This window comes from Triturus cristatus, chromosome 6, assembly GCF_964204655.1.
Source record: "Triturus cristatus chromosome 6, aTriCri1.1, whole genome shotgun sequence".
Taxonomy (NCBI): domain Eukaryota; kingdom Metazoa; phylum Chordata; class Amphibia; order Caudata; family Salamandridae; genus Triturus; species Triturus cristatus.
The window spans coordinates 530,789,280-530,807,661 of NC_140589.1; the positions used below are offsets into that span (position 1 = coordinate 530,789,280).

At 44.0% G+C, this 18,382-nt stretch overlaps 1 protein-coding gene across 7 annotated transcripts in view; it reads right to left on the minus strand.

The window, feature by feature from the left end:
* Positions 1-18,382, minus strand: part of FILIP1 (filamin A interacting protein 1) — a 776,040-nt gene that overhangs the window by 449,231 nt on the left and 308,427 nt on the right. For 2 of the 7 annotated variants that reach the window (XM_085610965.1, XM_085610962.1), the window contains exon 1: positions 2,152-2,367. The exons of 4 other annotated variants lie outside the window; for them this stretch is intronic. In XM_085610965.1, coding sequence (XP_085467091.1) covers positions 2,152-2,316 — 165 coding nt within the window. In that variant the 5' untranslated portion in view covers positions 2,317-2,367. Of the gene's footprint in view, positions 1-2,151; positions 2,369-18,382 lie in introns of those variants that run through there. One more of the 7 variants, XM_085610963.1, reaches the window with a different exon arrangement.

Here is an 18,382-nt window from a genome sequence, read left to right on the forward strand (position 1 = left end):
TGGTGTCCATTTGTGGTATTATCACTGTGTTATTGGGAGTGTGGTTGCAAATACTCTACACATTGCCTTGAAGATAAGTCTGGCTGCTTGTGCCAAGCTACCAAGGGGTGAGCAGGCATTCTCTAAGAGTGTGTCCCTCCTTTCCCTGACTAGAAGCAAGGGTCCCTATTTGGACTAAGGTACCTACCTCAGCCAATTAGAGACCACCGGTTCTAACATTGATTATAAAATATATTTAATCAGAACTAAGGTTTGCACGCTGGACACCACCATATAGGACAGTCACAAATAAAAGCCGCAAGAATCTTAGTGAAAATTCCTGTTAGCTTGCTCCTAATCGTTTTTACTGGATTCAGTTGTGGAACATGCATTTATGGATATTGGAAGGTGAATGACGAGTCCAGCAGAAAACAATGTCAGCTGCGGTAAAGAGATTAAGATGAAATGAACTGTAATTTTATTCATTACACTTCAACTTTTTCATATGAACTCTTTTTAATTATCTCAAATCCTTCCTCACCTCTAAAACAAGTACTGACAAAGCCAACAATGCATATTATTGGAGCAGAATGTGAGTAACCTGTTAGCACCTTAAAGCTTACGAGGGCTCCAAAAAAATAATAATAATACAATGGTAAATAAAAAGTTTAAAACGAAGAACCTGCACACTGAAGGTAACGCCTTTGCTTGTGGTAGTGCACACGTGAACAGGTGAAATTCTATCAAACATAGTGCAAGACAGCCAATGGACGGATTGGCCTACATAACTCAGTGCCCCATGCTTTATGTTGTGGTGCGCAGAAGCAACATTAGAGACAATGAAACAGACTGATAGATGAAGGCGGCTGACCCCAAAGCCCATCTATTTATAAATATATGAAGGTATTATTTTATTTGAAATTTGTTTTTATTATATGGGTTGATGAGGCAGCTAAAGCTGTCTCTAGACGAGTTCTAATAATGATGTCGTCTGTAGATCACTCACAATGCTTTAAAGGGCAATCCATGATTTCATCATCAAAACTCTTTATTTCGGCTTATATGGACATAAAAGCACAGATAAAAATACAAAACATTTTATTCAATTGAATAAAAGCAATCACTGCTCTATGTGAAACACAGAATTACACAAAAAGAGCATGTGCATTACAGTAGTGTTACATGAAACACTCGGCTATCCCACATGCCAGACCCAGGGGTCCAGAAATTAACCTATATATATAGGATTCAATAAAGTGTATGTGCCATAGATGAGCAGCATACAGGCCTTTGCAGTTTTCAAAAACCAGGGTTCATGGTGCTAATATAGCGCCCCTCGCCTATTAGCGTTCGAAAGTATATACAATGATTTCACAACTAACCTTCAGACACCCACATCTAAACAACATGAAACACAACCAGATAACAATTTCAATTGACCACTTTGACGCAGGTAAATGAGTACCACCGATTAGTAAATCGTGGCCAGTTTACAAAAAGTACTGTAAAATCATACAACGGATGTGAAGCGTTATTAAAATGAGTAACATACATGTGTTCTATATCTCAGGTAATTAATGTCCGTCTCTGTCTCACTCATGGTGAACTTTAAAGCTTAGCTATAGTACAGGTTGCCCTTGGGCGGACTTTTTTAATGTTAATTAAATTGACGCAACGCTTTAATCTGTTTGCGCCATGCAAGTGAACGTGTTAAAATACACCCTTAATAATTTCCCCCAATCTGAAAAGCAGTCGTATTTATGGTCATATCGCTATATAAAGTATTTCTGTTTACAACCATACCGGACTGATTCAATAAATTAGAAAACCCATAAAAGAGTATGCCAGCATTACAGTAGAACCCATTAGTAACCGCACAATTGGAATGTTCACGAGGAAAACGTTTTAATAAGCGAATGTAAAATGCATGCATAATTACTCTTAAAACAAAGCTCGGCTATAAAGATAAGGGCCGGAAAATGTGAGCAATAAAATAAGAATTTGGTTGAATGATTAAACCATGGAGGAAAAGGAAAGGGACACAATAACAACTGTAAGTAAGAAAGGGAGCAAAGAAGGGCAAATAAAGCAGAACAGGAAAGGAGGGCGCGGGATTGAGAGCAGACAGCAGATTGAGGACAAGACAAGGCGCTTTGAAGGAATGTAACTTGCCATTGGACGCCAAACAGTTATCGTGCTCCGCTGCTTCCAGACCTGTCCCGCTTGGTTCTCCCAGTAAAGAGTGTTTAAAAAAAAGATTTCGAAAATTCCTGAAAAAGTCTCTTCAACTTGCGCCCTGTGCGGCTTCGTCGGCGAGTGACTGATTAATGACATCATGTGTTCCTGATACGGTGGTAATTGAGCTCAGCGGAAGTAGTCCCCAGTGGCCTTGTTTAACAAGGGTAAAACAAGGCAATGAAAGATAGTGGCAGCTGGCCAAAAGACTTAGCCTTAAAAACATATTTATTTCATCAATTTAAGTCGTACCTCAGACACGCACGATCCCCAGCCGGCCTCCTACGCACAGACCCCCTTTCAAAATGGCAGAGTCCCAGTAAAGTGCGTCTTTATTTTATTCTTATGGTATATTGGTCCGATACAAAAAAAACTATTGCCGTAGAAGTTACACTTTTGACTAAAAAAAGATGGTTTGGGGATTAGAATTCCCAATGAGGATTTGTGAAATTGTTTTAGATTAAATCCCTCTTAAACCCAGCAATCCCATACGGAGTATATTGTGGTGTTCTAAGTTTAGAGGAGGGTACGGGGTTGCTCCCAGGACAGGGACAGGGCTGGTCATTAAAAAGGTAGTGCACGTGCTTAAAAGTATAACCTTCTAGATGACGACATGCGTTACACCCAATTTGCGGACTTTACGTTAGTGTCAAAAACCCGACAGCACGTGAGCAATCTTTCTGGGATATAGGCAAAGAGAGTTTTCCGAATGGAAATCTTTTTTTCTATTGAATAGAAAAAAGTGCACACTTTCACTGTAATTACTTCTGAAAGAGTAAGTATAGGGCACAGAACGCCTGCATGAAACCGAGATTTGTAAAAATCACTGTACATAGTCAGAGGACTATATGCAAATAGATCAATAGTTATCGCTTTGAAATAGCACGGATTGCTTGATTGATTGATACTGAAGGACTTCAGTGCCTCATGCAAAATTAATGAAAAACTGAAAACTAACATATTTTCTTCATGAATTCCTTAGCTGGAAACTGCCCGTTTCCTTTTTTTCTTTCTTATACATAATACATTTATATATATTGTGTACACCCACCACTGAACTAAAATATAATCTGATTTGCTCTCCGAACTCCCCATGGAATTCATTACTTCCTGGAAACAATAGTCTTTTTCGTTTCCTCTTCGTGTTATTGTCAAAAAGCTAGAATTAACAATCACGAATCTGTTTCCGCCCTCGGTTCGCTTTTAATAGTTTGTTCACACAGAAACACCATGAATAAAAAGGTGCAAAGGTCTCAAACTCGCTTTCATAATGGAAAAATAGGCGATGTAAAATGAATATCCTGTTAACCTCATACATGTTTGACACACAAGAAGACTTACTCTTTGCTGATGAGTCTAAGGCTGCAAAGAATTTTACATATTTTCACCATATTTTTTATTCAGAAGTAAAATTTAGTCCTGCCACAGTCACCGGAAGCCAATGAAACAATTTAGGAAAAAAACACGAGGGAATAAATTTTTCAGGAAATAAATAGCCATGACAAGACAACAACTATCCATACGGAAGGCAAGAAAAGGGACCCACAAAAATCCTAATGTAAATTACATTGACAAGAGGACAAGTGTCCATGATGGGAGACAGAGTTTACAATGCTGGTAATACCACGCGGGTTGATAACGCGGACGTTACATCGTCCGCGTTTTTATCACGCATGGCATTACATCGCAAGTCGTTTCAATGATTTGCGCTAGGTGGCGTGCAGCGCCAGGGAATGTGTTGGATTTTAAATCCAACACCTTCCCTGATGTTGCGCTAACTGGAGTAGGAATTGTAATTTATACTATTCCTAAATCCAGCGCACCATCTAGCGCAAGTCATTGAAACAACTTGCGATGTAATGCCATGCGTGGTAACAACGCGGACGATGTAATGACCGCGTTGTTACCTACCGCGTGGTAGCACCATGCGTTGTAACATCACATGTTCGTCAATGATAGATTCACAAAGAAACTCATGAGCCACCCTACAGACTATGATGTACTCTTCAACTTTGAACCAATGATAACTGTCCAGGGATGCTGAAGCCCAGATCCCAGCCGCCCTGGGCATTGATCCTTAGTCTTGTGAGACCATCCTTGTCCATGGATGTATGTCGTTACAACGCACACTTTTACAACGCATGCACTTACAACGCATTTTTTACAACGCAAAATCCATTACAACGCATTCCATTACATAGCATGACACTACAACGCATTTTTAAAAACTACCTTTACAACGCATTCCATTACAACGCATACTACCTTTACAACGCATACCATTACAACGCATAATATTAAATTGCATTTAAGGTAAGTATTAGATAGTATAGGGGTAAAAATTGCTATTCTAACTCCAGGGGGTGCAACAGTAGGGTAAGTGTTGGATAGTATAGGGGTAAAAATTACTATTCTAACTCCAGGGGGTGCAACAGTAGGGTAAGTGTTGGATAGTATAGGGGTAAAAATTACTATTCTAACTCCAGGGGGTGCAACAGTAGGGTAAGTGTTGGATAGTATTGGGGTAAAAATTACTATTCTAACTCCAGGGGGTGCAACAGTAGGGTAAGTGTTGGATAGTATAGGGGTAAAAATTACTATTCTAACTCCAGGGGGTGCAACAGTAGGGTAAGTGTTGGATAGTATAGGGGTAAAAATTGCTATTCTAACTCCAGGGGGTGCAACAGTAGGGTAAGTGTTGGGGGGGAAGTAGCAGTTCTTACCTTGTGGCCCACGCTGTTATCCTTTCTGCCGCCACCGCCAGGAGTCATAGGGGGCCAACATCGACCACAGCAGCGCATTGCTCTCACCGCGTCGCCGCCCCGGGACTCACACTCCCGGCAGCCCCTGCGGCAGCGCGTTCAGCTGACGTGTGGAGAGCGCCAGGCGGCGCCTACAAACACCGGGGAGGCCTGCTTCGCGGGACGCGTGCGGGACGCGCCGGGCGAAGCCCGGGACAAGGGCGGGACCGTCTGTGGCCGTCCGAGGCCGAAAGAGGCCGGGCAGGGCCAGCACTCTAACAGCTACTGTAAACTGTAAGTACGTGCATCAGCTTAGTGTACCACTCGTAATGAATACAATGGCTACTAGAAGGGGTGCGAAAGCCACACCTATAGGGTCGGTAGCTGGAACACTGGATCAATTTATAACAAGGGCATCATCGATGTTAGAACACGAAATTGAAATAACGCAACGTCGTATGTCCTTAGATCCGGTCTTCTCGAGAAGATCTTCCCTGGGCCTTGCTGCCCATGCAAGCTCTCCTGTCCCCATCCAACCAATTCTAGCCATCGTGGATCTTCCATCTAATCCACATAACATGGGGTTAAGTATCGCTACTGGTGTCCAGGCAGATGATTTAATGCTACCACTGTGTGGACAGGCCTCCATTACAACTGTGGCTCCACCCGAACTGAGTCTAAATAATGAAAAGGAGTCAAGACCCAAGGAGGGTGCAATCCCAAAGAAGAGGAAAGCCGATACTTTGGCACGGGGTAGAAAACCCAAACAATCCAAACCTACTATTAAATTGCCACCCCTATCTACGGCACCCCGGAGCCTCGCTCCTGTGAGATTTCAATAGACAGCCCTGCCAAGAACGGCAGCTCACCTGCAAACTCATGCTCCCTGGATCTGGATTTATTGGTGGGCAGACTGAGTCTCGTCATATCTTCTCTTATTCAACCTGTGGAACAAAAGTTGAAACATCTAGACGACAGACTTGGGAAAATGGAGTCTCTGCTTGTGGACAGCATGGGTCTCAGGAATGATTTTTTTGCTATCCAAACCCAAGTTAAAGCCTTAACCTTATCAGCCAAAACCCCACAGCCACAAGACAAGCCATCACACTCTACTGCAAATAACCAACCTCCAACGACCATCATACAGGGTTCGACCTTAGGATCTTGTAGTACTGGTCTAAATAATAGACCAATCGATGTGGATAAGGTACTCCCTTTGCAGCCCTCGCAACTGGCAAATTCTGTAAACGCTGCCTCTGTGGGGAAGGAGCTCCCTAATTATCCAGTAGAAAAAACTACCTTCCAAGATCTACCACGTATTAACCTACCTCCGGACTGCGCTCCATTTGTTGTCATCCTAACGGAGGTTCCTGAGCTGCCGAGTGATAAAACAGAATCTTTTGAGGAACTCAGAAATAAGACTTTGCATTGGCTGAACATTCATAGACCCTTGCCTAGATCCTCTTATAGCAAAATTCTGTTTGTTAGAAGGGTGGGGTGGGTGGGCTGCAGACCTAAAAATGTGGGTGGGGACTGTGTCATCATTAATTTTGAGGACCGCAGGGCAGTTGACCACATATGCAGATGGCAACAGCAAAGTTTTAACACAATGGTCAAACCATGGAAGTTAGACTATTTTTATCCCACAGATTATGTTTATTCCCCTCTCGAATAGGGAAGGTTTGACTCGAGGCCACCGCAAGAGGTCCCCTGGCATTGCGTGCCTAGAAGTAGAGGTGGTCATCCCAGGGGAGAACCGATGGGAGTCCCGTTAAGTAATCGATACAATCTGCTTGATCAAGTAGACTGACTCCTTGCGTTGCCCAGCTATTCCCAGGTCCACCAAACCGCCGACTCTAACAAAGACAGAGCCTTGAAGATCATAAGGAAGAAGCATTCGGAGGCGGAAATTGATATAAACAATTCCATGCCCCTCATAGAGGATGGATTGATAGATAAGGAGAAGCCCCTCTCATCAACAGGTCTGTCAGGGGACGGTCCATCCACCTCCTCGAATGCTATCTGCACTATGTTATTACAATCCCAGGATGTCTATGTACATCCAGACCATCACTCAGCTGGTCCTGGGACTCATGACCTCGTCGGGTCCTGCCATGAGGGAAGTCTGGGACATGTGCAGTCAACAATTAAAGGGTCCTTAAAAATTTTATCCTGGAATATAGCGGGTCTCGTATCCAACTTAGAAATTCCGGACTGGTATACATTTGTGGATTCCCATGGTATCTGCCTATTCCAGGAAACCTGGGCAGCAGACCCCACCTATAGAGTAGGATATGTTACCTTTGCGGAACCCGCAGTAAAAGGCCTAAGAGGCAGACCCTCAGGGGGGCTGTGTATATGGGTAGGTACTCACCTTGGATTCACGTTGAAAAGGATAGAGACTAATAGCCCTGATCTTACGTGCATCCTGTTGTCCCATAATAAGACACCAAAGATGGTCCTAATTAATATCTATTCGCGGCCAGTAAAACCTGGGGGAATATCCAACACTTTGGATATGTTAACTGCACTACTGCACACGCTAGGGGGTGATGTTGTGTTGCTGATAGGAGGCGACTTCAATTGCCATTTTTAACCACTACATGGGGCCCTTACAATTACCAAGGCTGAAGATGAATCATGGTCAGTCCCACCCCCAACTGCATACCCCGTAAAAAAATGGTCAGCCCTTGTTCTTCAGTTGACCTCCCTTACTTACACATTCTCCCTTAGAGCCTGCAATGGCCGCTTTAAGAGCGACACTCCTGCTCAATTTACCTATAGTGGCTTGGGACACTCTTCGGTGATAGATTATTTTCTGGTGAGCCTAGCCTTTTGGTCTAAAATTATAGACTTCTCTGTCTGTCGGCGCACCGAAAGTGACCACAATCCCTTGATAATAGAGATGGATCTCCAACTAACTTGTGGGGACAGCGCTACAACCACTACCCCCAGTTGCGATCTAAAATTAGAGCAAGGCGGGAGAAGAATTCGATGGGCGGCAGCAAAATCTTCTATGGAAACTATGTCCAACTTATATAGAAAAGTAACTCCTTTGCTTGAAAAGGCAAACTCTGCCCTTACCCATCCTCATACTATCGATGTGATCGCAATTAGCGATATTCATAATGAAATGGTTACCCTATTAAAGGATACTTTTTACAAAGAAGGCCCAGTTAAACCCAAACCAGGTCATGGTAATAATCCAATGGTTTAACAGAGGATGTAGAGATGCAAAATCCGCACTACTTCTGGCCATCACCCAAGGTAATAGGCATTGTATTATTGAGGCTAGACAAGTTTACAAGAAAATGCTAAACAGTGCAAAAACTGAATGGGAGGCGGACCGCTAGGTTGCTATTTCATCTGCACTTGCCGCTAAGGATGCAAGGTCCTTCTGGAACCTTGTCCATACTGGGAACTTAGAAGGAAAATCCGCAATTGTCCCAAATATATCTGAGGAAGCCTGGTCCACTTATTTTAAAGATCTTTACTCTCTCTCTCCTTTCAGCATTAGTGAAGTCCCTCTGAGCCCTTTGCCTTCGACCCCTATTTGGCCAGTGCAACTATTCACATTGGAGGAAGTAAAATCAGCCATACTTAAGATCCAGCCCAACAAAGCACCGGGTCTTGATAGAATCCCGGGTGATGTATTCAGAGACGAACCAACAATCTGGGACCCCTACCTTTTGGTTCTATTTAATGCGATACTGCAGGGGTTACGATTGCCTAGAACTTGGCTTGGGGCGGAGATTATCCCAATATATGAAAAGGGCTCCCCGCTCCAACCCTCTAACTATAGGCCTATTAGCCTTATTGATGTTACACAGAAAATCTATGCCAGGGTATTGCTGCAACGTTTGGAGGTTTGGTCTAGTGATAGTAACATTTTAACGCCACTCCAGGCGGGATTCAGGGCGAAAACATCTACAATCGACCAATTATTCCGGTTACAAGTATTGTACTGGAAGCACGTGTTCCTGGAAGGGGGTAGTCTCTATCTCACTTTCGTTGATTTAAAATCTGCTTTCGATATGGTGGACAGGAAACAACTATGGTCCATTCTACTAACAATGGGGGTTCCACCGTACCTATGTCATCAGTTCAGAATTCTGCACGAAGGGACTTTTGCAAGAGTACGCTTTGGCAAACTAGGCCAGTTAACTGGAGCCTTCCCGATCGAGAAAGGTGTCAGGCAAGGTTGTGTCCTTGCCCCGACTTTATTTTCTCTCTTTCTCAACGGGTTGATTGAAGATCTCTTAGCCAAAAATGATATAGACTTCCCCAAATTGGGTGCCCGAAGATTTCCCGCCCTAATGTTTGCAGATGACACGCTTCTGCTTTCAAAATCCCCAATGGGGATGCAGCGCGTGTTAGACCAGTTCTCCAGTTTTTGCACCAAAAGGAACCTGGTAGTTAACATTAATAAGACTAAGTATATGGTTTTTAACGCAAACACTGTTAACTGCCCCCACCCAATGATGGACGGCAGACCCCTCGAAAGGGTCCCAATTTTTGAATATTTGGGTCTGACTCTGAATGACAAAATGGGCTGGGGTCCGCAAGTTGACAAGGCTAATTTAAGACTAACCCAAGCAGCAGGGGGAATCCTTAAGGTTCAGAAGAGTTGCACTCTCAAAATAATTAGTGCTCCTCTTGAAATTTTTAAAGTGCAAGCTAGGGCTTCATCTCTGTATGGGGCAGAACTCTGGGGACACACACCAGTAAGCAACCTATCAACAACTGAAAACAATTTTTTAAGACAACTTTTCAATCTCCCAAAAAGCACTCCTCTAGTTCCGCTAAGACTCGATTTAAATCTATGCCCAATTGTAGACGCTATTTCCGTTCGACCACTATTATTTTGGAAGCGTCTTTGGAGCACTCCCGAGCTGGCGTCCTATACGGAGGAGCTTAAAGTTGTCTTGGCTTCAACTGGTTCTGGTAGGATTCCTTGGCTAGCATTCGTCAAACAGTCACTTGTGCAGACTGGCTTCGAGGAACTTTGGTCAAATCCTGAAGTTTTCTGCCCAGCTACTTCTAAGAAAACTATGACGAATGCTGTTAAGGAAATTAATTTAAGAAATCTTTTTCGCTCAGTGAAAATCTCAAGCTTAACTGATATTTTTTTGGATGTTAAGTCCATTTATAGCTTTGAGCCCGCGATTGATTCAATCCAACCAACACTAGCTAAGAAGCTTTATCTGCAATTCAGATATGGCACATTGCCTTTTTTCCATAACATTGGTAGGTGGAAAGGTGGAATAGCACGCCCCTGCCCAGGCTGCAGCCTAGAGGATGAGACCCCTGTTCATGTTATCCTATTTTGTCCAGCTTACGCCTATATTAGGAAGAAATGGATTATCCAGTTATGTAAGAATATGGGCATAAAACAACATTTGGCTTGTTTTAGAATACTAAAAACAGACACTGATCCAGTGATTATTTTTGCAGTGGCTAAATACTTACATTCTATGTGGTTTTTACGAAGGAACTTGATTAACAATGTTGCTTTGATTCATGATCAAGTATAATGAACTCTGAGAGAACAGTAATATTTTAACTTTTTAAGAATAATTTTGTCATATCAATTTTAGAATCTTGAAATTATTTATAAATTTTAAGGGAACAATTGTCTAACAATCAAGAAATAATAGGTGATTATATGTAGGAAATGGACTGCTTGATTTGTTGTCTTGTGTATTTTATGTGCTTTTATGGTAAATTCAACCGCAATAAAGCTTCAAACTGAACTGAACTGCTATTCTAACTCCAGGGGGTGCAACAGTAGGGTAAGTGTTGGATAGTATAGGGGTAAAAATTACTATTCTAACTCCAGGGGGTGCAACAGTAGGGTAAGTGTTGGATAGTATAGGGGTAAAAATTACTATTCTAACTCCAGGGGGTGCAACAGTAGGGTAAGTGTTGGATAGTATAGGGGTAAAAATTACTATTCTAACTCCAGGGGGTGCAACAGTAGGGTAAGTGTTGGATAGTATAGGGGTAAAAATTACTATTCTAACTCCAGGGGGTGCAACAGTAGGGTAAGTGTTGGATAGTATAGGGGTAAAAATTGCTATTCTAACTCCAGGGGGTGCAACAGTAGGGTAAGTGTTGGATAGTATAGGGGTAAAAATTACTATTCTAACTCCAGGGGGTGCAACAGTAGGGTAGGTGTTGGATAGTATAGGGGTAAAAATTACTATTCTAACTCCAGGGGGTGCAACAGTAGGGTAAGTGTTGGATAGTATAGGGGTAAAAATTACTATTCTAACTCCAGGGGGTGCAACAGTAGGGTAAGTGTTGGATAGTATAGGGGTAAAAATTACTATTCTAACTCCAGGGGGTGCAACAGTAGGGTAAGTGTTGGATAGTATAGGGGTAAAAATTACTATTCTAACTCCAGGGGGTGCAACAGTAGGGTAAGTGTTGGATAGTATAGGGGTAAAAATTACTATTCTAACTCCAGGGGGTGCAACAGTAGGGTAAGTGTTGGATAGTGTAGTGTAATATTATGCGTTGTAATGGTATGCGTTGTAAAGGTAGTATGCGTTGTAATGGAATGCGTTGTAAAGGTAGTTTTTAAAAATGCGTTGTAGTGTCATGCTATGTAATGGAATGCGTTGTAATGGATTTTGCGTTGTAAAAAATGCGTTGTAAGTGTAGTGCGTTGTAAAAGTTGCGTTGTAAAGGTTGTTCCCCTTGTCCATTGATCTAACAGCAGCAGTAATCACCAATCTCTTAAAAATAACCTTTACTCAGTCGAAAGTACTGAACAACTACCACCAGAATGAGCAACTGGAATTCAGGAAGGCAGTAAAGACCCATTGGAAGATGCAGGTGTGCACCAACCAAGAACCAAAAGCAATCGCTCACAGGAAGAATGTAAATGAAAGGTGTCTCTCATGACCATGCCCACCCAAAATTAGAGCCAAATCTTTGCGACAAAGATGGCAGGCACAGTCATATGTACAGCTATCTCTCACTCTACGTCCTTCTTATCCATGCAAAGTACAGCCACATGATCACAGAGAAGCAAGACGACCATGGCACTCCTCATCATACACAGCACCAAAACACTTCCTACAAACGGCAAACCCATAATCTATACCATTCCAACCACACACCAAAATAATATTAAGATTAAGCACTATTTCTGTACCCTCTTCGTTGCACTACTCTCTCAATCGCAGTGACATATTGCGAGATAAGAGTACCTCTCTGGTCATCACACACAGCACAAAATTACTTTCAACACGTCACCCTACAAACCAACATCCTTCTAACCGAGTGTGCCCGAGGGCTTACATGCTACCTTTCCAACAGTGTGTTGCATCAACATCACAGCTAGGATATGAAGCACTATGTAAATGCAACTAAAATACAAAATACCAGGGGGCACATTTACTAATCTTTCAAGCAACACACCACAACAAAAAAATAATACTGTGCTGCATTGAGCGAGGGGGAAAACAGTGCAGAGCCATATCTAATAATGTAGCCTGCTGTTACTGTTACCCTCTGAGCTGTGGCGCTATACTTATGCTGCCTTGCGTAATGCACAGCCTCGCTTCCTGGTGCAGGGATGCGTATGCTCATACTAAGCTAAGGTTTGTTAAATGTATGTGTCAGTTCTCTATCCAACTGACTGAAACTCATTGGCTCTGGTTCTTTACATATGCAGATGATACTCAAATATTGTTGACAATTGACGTAACCAAGATGTTTGTCAGTTTGTTGGACCTGTATGTGTAACATATCTGTTTGGATGCAGGAGAATGTTTTCAAGCTGACACACAGACATATAGACAAAGGTTCAGGTATGCAGGAACAAGCCCTGTAGATGTCTGATTATTGGCTTAAGCACATGGGCCTTTTTCCAGTCCATCTCAGTAGTGAAAGAAAAATTGTGAATTGTGATGGAGGCCATTTTGTCTCTTGGATCACAGGTGACAGCTGTGAACAAGGCATGTTATTAATTTATCTGCATCCTTTGATGAGTACTACCTAGCTTTCCCTTCTCCAATGAAAATCTTGTTATCACAGGGATGGTGGCTGGCTGGGGTCAGCAGATAACCATGTCTGTGATTGCTTTTTAGATAAAGCACATTTTTTGGGGGGTGGAAATGCAGCCCGTTATCCTTTAAGGAAAACGGGGATTCTTTTAAAAAAGAAAATGAAAAGTTTCGTTTCATTATTTAAGAGTAGGCAGTGGTCTATGGGACCACTGCCTGCTCTTAAAAACATTTTGGGCCCACATTCACAAAGGGGAAGGGGTCCCTTGGGGACCCGTTCCCATTTGCGAATGGGTTACCACCTCCGGTAAAATATGAATGTTTTGGGACCGCATTCCGGTCGTAAAACATTCATACATCATTCACACATATTAGGAAGGGACACCCTTGACACGCCCCTTCCTAATACCGGCTCGCAAACCCTATTTTACGAGTCTGTAATAGGCTTCTGACTCGCAAAATAGGGTTACTACATTGTAAAAGGCTCTTTAGCGGTTGCAAATGGCCCAATTCTCCGTTTGCGACTGCTAAAACCGGCCGCACATCTGGCCCTCTGAACTAATGAAAAACATTGAAATAGCAGCCTAGTAGCTTTATCTAACTTTACATTGGCACATAAATTTAGATGAAAAGATTGATTTGGTTAACCCCACTGTGTTTTCTTCATCATCCAGCCTCCCCCCTCGCCTCGCCACTCTGCCCTCCCACCAGCCGCTACTGCATTCTACCTCAATTTGGACCCAGCCACAAGCAAATCAGTCTAGACCCTGCTCCAATAGGGACAGCCCAGTTTGAACTGCCAGGCCAGGTCCTTCCTGAAACAGAACACAAGCAACCCAAGACAGGTTAGGGCTGAAGCAATTCTATCATCCCTTTTTGTGTGTTTGCAGTCTCTTTTTACTACTGTGTGTTGCAGAACATACACTTAGGCTTCAAGTAGATTAATTTGCTAAACACCGACTTCAGGCTTTTTGGGCTGTTCCATGTTCTGCTACATATTCTGCTACGTTCTGCCACTTGTAGCCTGTTACTGGTTCATCAAAATGGAGACAAGGTATGTACTGCTGCTGCCTTATTCATATTTAGTAAATAGGTACCACTAAGATGCACATCAAAAGGCTTGTGACCTTCTCATAGAGGCTTTATGGCATGCATACATGCTCATATTAGTGAAGCAATTACCTCTAGCGCTGGTGGTGTTGTGAGTCATATGTATACGCGCAACATTGATTTCCCTTCTAGTGGTGTCACTTGTAATGTGTGCTACTTATATTTGCAGCAACTTCCAGTGAAGATGTTGACACTGAAATCAATGAAAAGAAATAGTTGAAAACAAAACATATTGAAAAAATAGTGATGTAGTTCTAGGGTTGTTTATTGCGGATTCAAGATGGCAGCTGGTAGATACAATACCTGCAGTGCTAGAGATGTGCTTTCCAGATGATGAGATTAATAATAAAAAATAGTTCAACCCTGTAATTGCTGGGAGAACTAAGTAGAGTTCCTACAAACAAACAAGAGGCTATGACGTTATTTAATCTTACTTTTGCTTCAACATGAAACACCTTGAAAAAACAAGAGCCAAGAGGCGTTTGGCAAAACTGGAACAGTTAATTTAAATAAACAGTTCGGCCAGGAGCACAGGCATGGAGTCTGAGGACTATCTCAATTTACAGTCGGTTTAACAAAGACTTTTGTACAGTTCATCTGATGTAATAAAATGTTTCTGGTGATCCTTTATTGGTAAGGAATGTGTACCTCTGTCTATGGAGCCATAAATGAAGGTATTGGATGAGGAATTCAGGTGGGCCTCGACCTTGCATGGATACAATGCAGCCAGTGGTAACCTGTTCAGATGTACGGCATGGGGAGCACGTGATCACTGTGTGCTGTATCTTGATTGGCTAAGTGTTCCTAACTTCATGTGACATCCGACTTTATGGTGTGTTGGGAACGCTCGCACCCCTCCAGCCATGTGTGCTTTATTGGGGCCAATCTCCTGGGACCATTGTGGTTTCACTGTGCCTATCATTGGGATCGATCTGTGATTTCCTGTTCACGCATTTTTCTGCTGGCTACATGCTACCCCGCCTGTGATCTGTCAATCAGTGACCTCAGGCCTGGGTCTCAGGGCCTGCCTAACCACGTATTTATGAGTCGTGTTGACGTGGAGTTCACAATGGCGAATTTGTCAATAAAGATGTGATTTCGTTTTCATACATGAATGTATTGTTAGCCATAATGACATTAACTTTCACAGTATTAACCTTACTAAATCAATCTTCAATTACTATTAGAAACTACTTTAACTAGAAGAAGAAACAACTCCAGCTAAAAGAATGAATCTTTGAAAACATAGACTGTATTTCAGTATTACATCAAGAAAGGGTGTTTACGTCATTAATTTTCATTCTTGTAAGTACTATGCAGTACTCAATCCCATGAATTTGTTAAAACAAGAAAAATTGTGACAGGATATAGTGTGCTGCCCAATGTCAAAAAGGGTGAAGTAAGTGGTAATTGACTCATAGATATGCTGCTTCATAGAATGCATTTGTTTTGCCCAATGCAGCAAAACCCACCCGTGGCGCTGGTGTGAGGTGCGCCATAACAAGGGGACACTTTATCAGTCCACAAGCAGCTGGAAGAGCGAATTCCTTGGACCGACCTGGGCCGAAACGAGACGCGGCGAAGGAGTCAAGATGGCGGCGGCACCCGACGCACACTGATCGGCTGCCCAGTCCGTCACTCCCTGACCGCAGGAGCGGTCGGATACACAGCTTCGGGCTCATCGCACTGCTCACCCTCCCCCTCCCCCCAGCAGAAAAACTGAAGGAGAAGCTGAACGGGGGCTAGATCTAAGCCTTGGTGGGGCCAGCAGAGGCCGCCTCGTTACACAAGGCCGTGAAGACGGAAGGCCCAACACGAAAACAGACACCGAGGTGGGAGCGTGCCACTACAGTGCGGAGTGTGGGGTGCTCCCTGGGTATTCCCTACAGTTTCATCTCGGGCCCCAATGAAAGAAGCCTTGGGGGTATCCCTTTCATCTTACACGGAGGTTGCCTGACCTTAAGATGGTGGTCCTGTAAAGCATAGAGAGACCCCAGCCTGTGGGTGTCTCTTCTGGGGGAGCTGACATGCCCGAGAGACGCGGGCCCTGAGGTGGTGATAAATTGAATGAGACCCTACCATAAGCTGGTCACAAAAGGCAAACGAGGGGTTTGCTGGGGGTATCTGGAACTAGCCTATCCAAGCCACAACGCATGGGTCTCTGAGACCCCACCAATACAGTGACCCCTGGTTTATTGTGTGTAGCTAATTCTGCCCCAGATTACAGTGCCCTAGTCAAACGCACAACCTGTTCGGGGGCAGCACTGCGCTGACCGAGGTCCTTGCCCATATGCCACCGAAAAAGATTCAAACCAGCAGAGTCTCCAGCTATTTTGCTCCAACTTCGGCCCGGGTGGAGAAAGAAGGGGAGGACCACGCGGCAGGCGGGTTGGCGTTCACCCGAGAACATCTACTGGCGACATTGAGGGAGTTCAAGAAGGAACTCAGGGAAGATATCAAAGCGGACATTGGTGCCTTGTTCGACGCATTCTTGGCAGAGGTGGGATTGAAGGTGGTGGCGCTTCAGGCAGACATGGACTCGGTTGGTACATGCACCCTAGACTTGGAAGCAAAATGCCAGGAACTCGAAGGAGGAAAAAAGCCCCTGGAAGAAGGAGCTGCCAGCCTAAATACCCAACTACACTCCGTCCTGCTAAAATGCTAAGATTTGGAAAATCGCTCCCGCAAAGACAGTATAGGAGTGAGGGGCCTGGAGGAGAGAAGCGAAGGGCCAGTCCTGGAAGACGACTGTCCAGAGGTTCAGTTGGAGCGAGTACACGGGGTGGGCCCACGACAACAAGGGGAAAACAGGTGCCCAAGAGACATTCTGGCAAAATTTAGCTCCTTTAAAACAGAGAACTGGTCCTCCGGAAAGCCAGAAACAGCGACATGGTCACCTTTCAGGGCATGACGTGCTCACCTTTCCAGGATGCGGCCCAAGCCACGTTAGCATGCAGGCAACAGTTCTGACCGATCACAGTGGCATTGAGGGAACGCCAGATCGAATGCCGGTGGACTTACCCTTTTGGCATCGCCTTCGGCAACAACCAACACCATTTTCCAGCGGTAGAGGGGGCGGCGGCCCTGATTGGACTCAAGAACACTCCACCACAGCGGGCAGCGACTTCGGGAGGGGAGCTCACGGGGCAGTCGGTGGAGCAGCGCTCACTGGGCCCCCGGCAGATGCCCAAGAGGGGCGGCAAGTTGATGAAGTGCTGAAAAATGCTAGAACTCTAACCCAAGACTCTATACCTTGGTGATCTAGTCCCTCTAACTGGTTGAACAATTAGAGATAACACCCTGAGATAGATGCAACATCGAGCGGGCCTCCCTGAACCAGAGGACTTAGGGTATAAGACAAAGATAGCAGGGGGTCTCTCTCTTTCATTGGCCCAAGATTTCTTCGCTCACTCTAGTTCAGAGGAAGAAAACTACCAGAAAGCTATTGTCCAAATTGTTCTGTTGTATTGTTTTTACTGTGGTACCTAAGATGTGGCTTATTTGACTGGATTACTGGGGTGGAGGCGGGTGGGATTGGAGATGGGGGGGGATTGGGATTGAGATGGGACAACCGGTCACCCAACCTAGCAGAGGTGTTCCTCACAATTATTTAAGCGTCAGTTAACTGTATGTCATGGAATGTAAGGGGTCTTAACTCTCCTAACAAGAGGCAATGTCTGTGGAAGTTCTTAGGGGATCAACATGTACGTAAAATAGCATTACAAGACACTCATCTAAAGAAAGGCAAGGACCTCCGTTTGAAACACAAAACCTACCCACTAATATTCTGATCCTCTGCCACTACTAAACCGAAGGGAGTCGCTCTCCTTTTCCACTCTTTGATTCACTTTCAACCCCAGGATAACAAAACAGATAAAGCGGGTAGGTTCCTTATGGTCAGGAGGGTCTTGATGGGGCTCCCATGCACCATTGCCATGGTCTATGCTCCCAATTCCAGCCAGTCGGAATTCCTCCTCACATTCCTATCAACACTGGAAGGCTTTGGGGACATAATCTTACTGGGAGATTTTAATCTCATCTTTGACCCTACTGTGGATACTACCCACATACATAGATCAGCGGCGGGAGTCTTCAGCAAGACTCTTAAATCCTCACTACAACGCATGGAATTGATGGATATCTGAATGGCTCTCAATCCCTCAATGCAAGACTACTCCCTCTTCTCGCACTCCCACAGATCATACTCTAGGATTGACCATATCTTCATTATCCAAGCGCTCCTTCAGATGATCTTGAGTGCTCAATTGCATCCGATATGTCTCACGGATCACGCCCCACTGG